The sequence below is a fragment of the Penaeus monodon genome, chromosome 15 (genome assembly GCF_015228065.2).
Source record: "Penaeus monodon isolate SGIC_2016 chromosome 15, NSTDA_Pmon_1, whole genome shotgun sequence".
Taxonomy (NCBI): Eukaryota; Metazoa; Arthropoda; class Malacostraca; order Decapoda; family Penaeidae; genus Penaeus; species Penaeus monodon.
Window position 1 is genome coordinate 11,956,501 of NC_051400.1, and position 314 is coordinate 11,956,814.

The window sequence follows — 314 nt, forward strand, 5'->3', positions numbered from 1 at the left end:
TCATATATATAATAAAGTTCTGCATGCACATTCACCTGTAGAATTCTTGATGATATCTGGCGAATCAGGAAGTGGAAGTACCTTTCCTGGCAAAAGTTCTTGTACTACCAGCTTATTTCCTGTAGTATTTACACCCCGTACAGCAACTATCTATTGAATACAATATTACAAAACTCGAATGAAATATGCACATAAAATGAATTATCAGAATATATAACTAAAATTATGAAACATGAATTATACTACTAAAATAAACACTTCATATATCCACTATTCATTAATAATTATTTATAAAGCTATCTTTTTACTGGTTT

General features: G+C 28.7%; 1 protein-coding gene across 1 annotated transcript in view; it reads right to left on the minus strand.

The window, feature by feature from the left end:
• The window catches only part of LOC119581751 (DNA polymerase alpha subunit B-like), a 72,908-nt gene that overhangs the window by 58,950 nt on the left and 13,644 nt on the right, over nucleotides 1–314 (minus strand). The window contains exon 3 of the mRNA XM_037929882.1: nucleotides 36–150. Within this exon, the coding sequence (XP_037785810.1) occupies nucleotides 36–150 (115 nt within the window). The remainder of the gene's footprint in view (nucleotides 1–35; nucleotides 151–314) is intronic.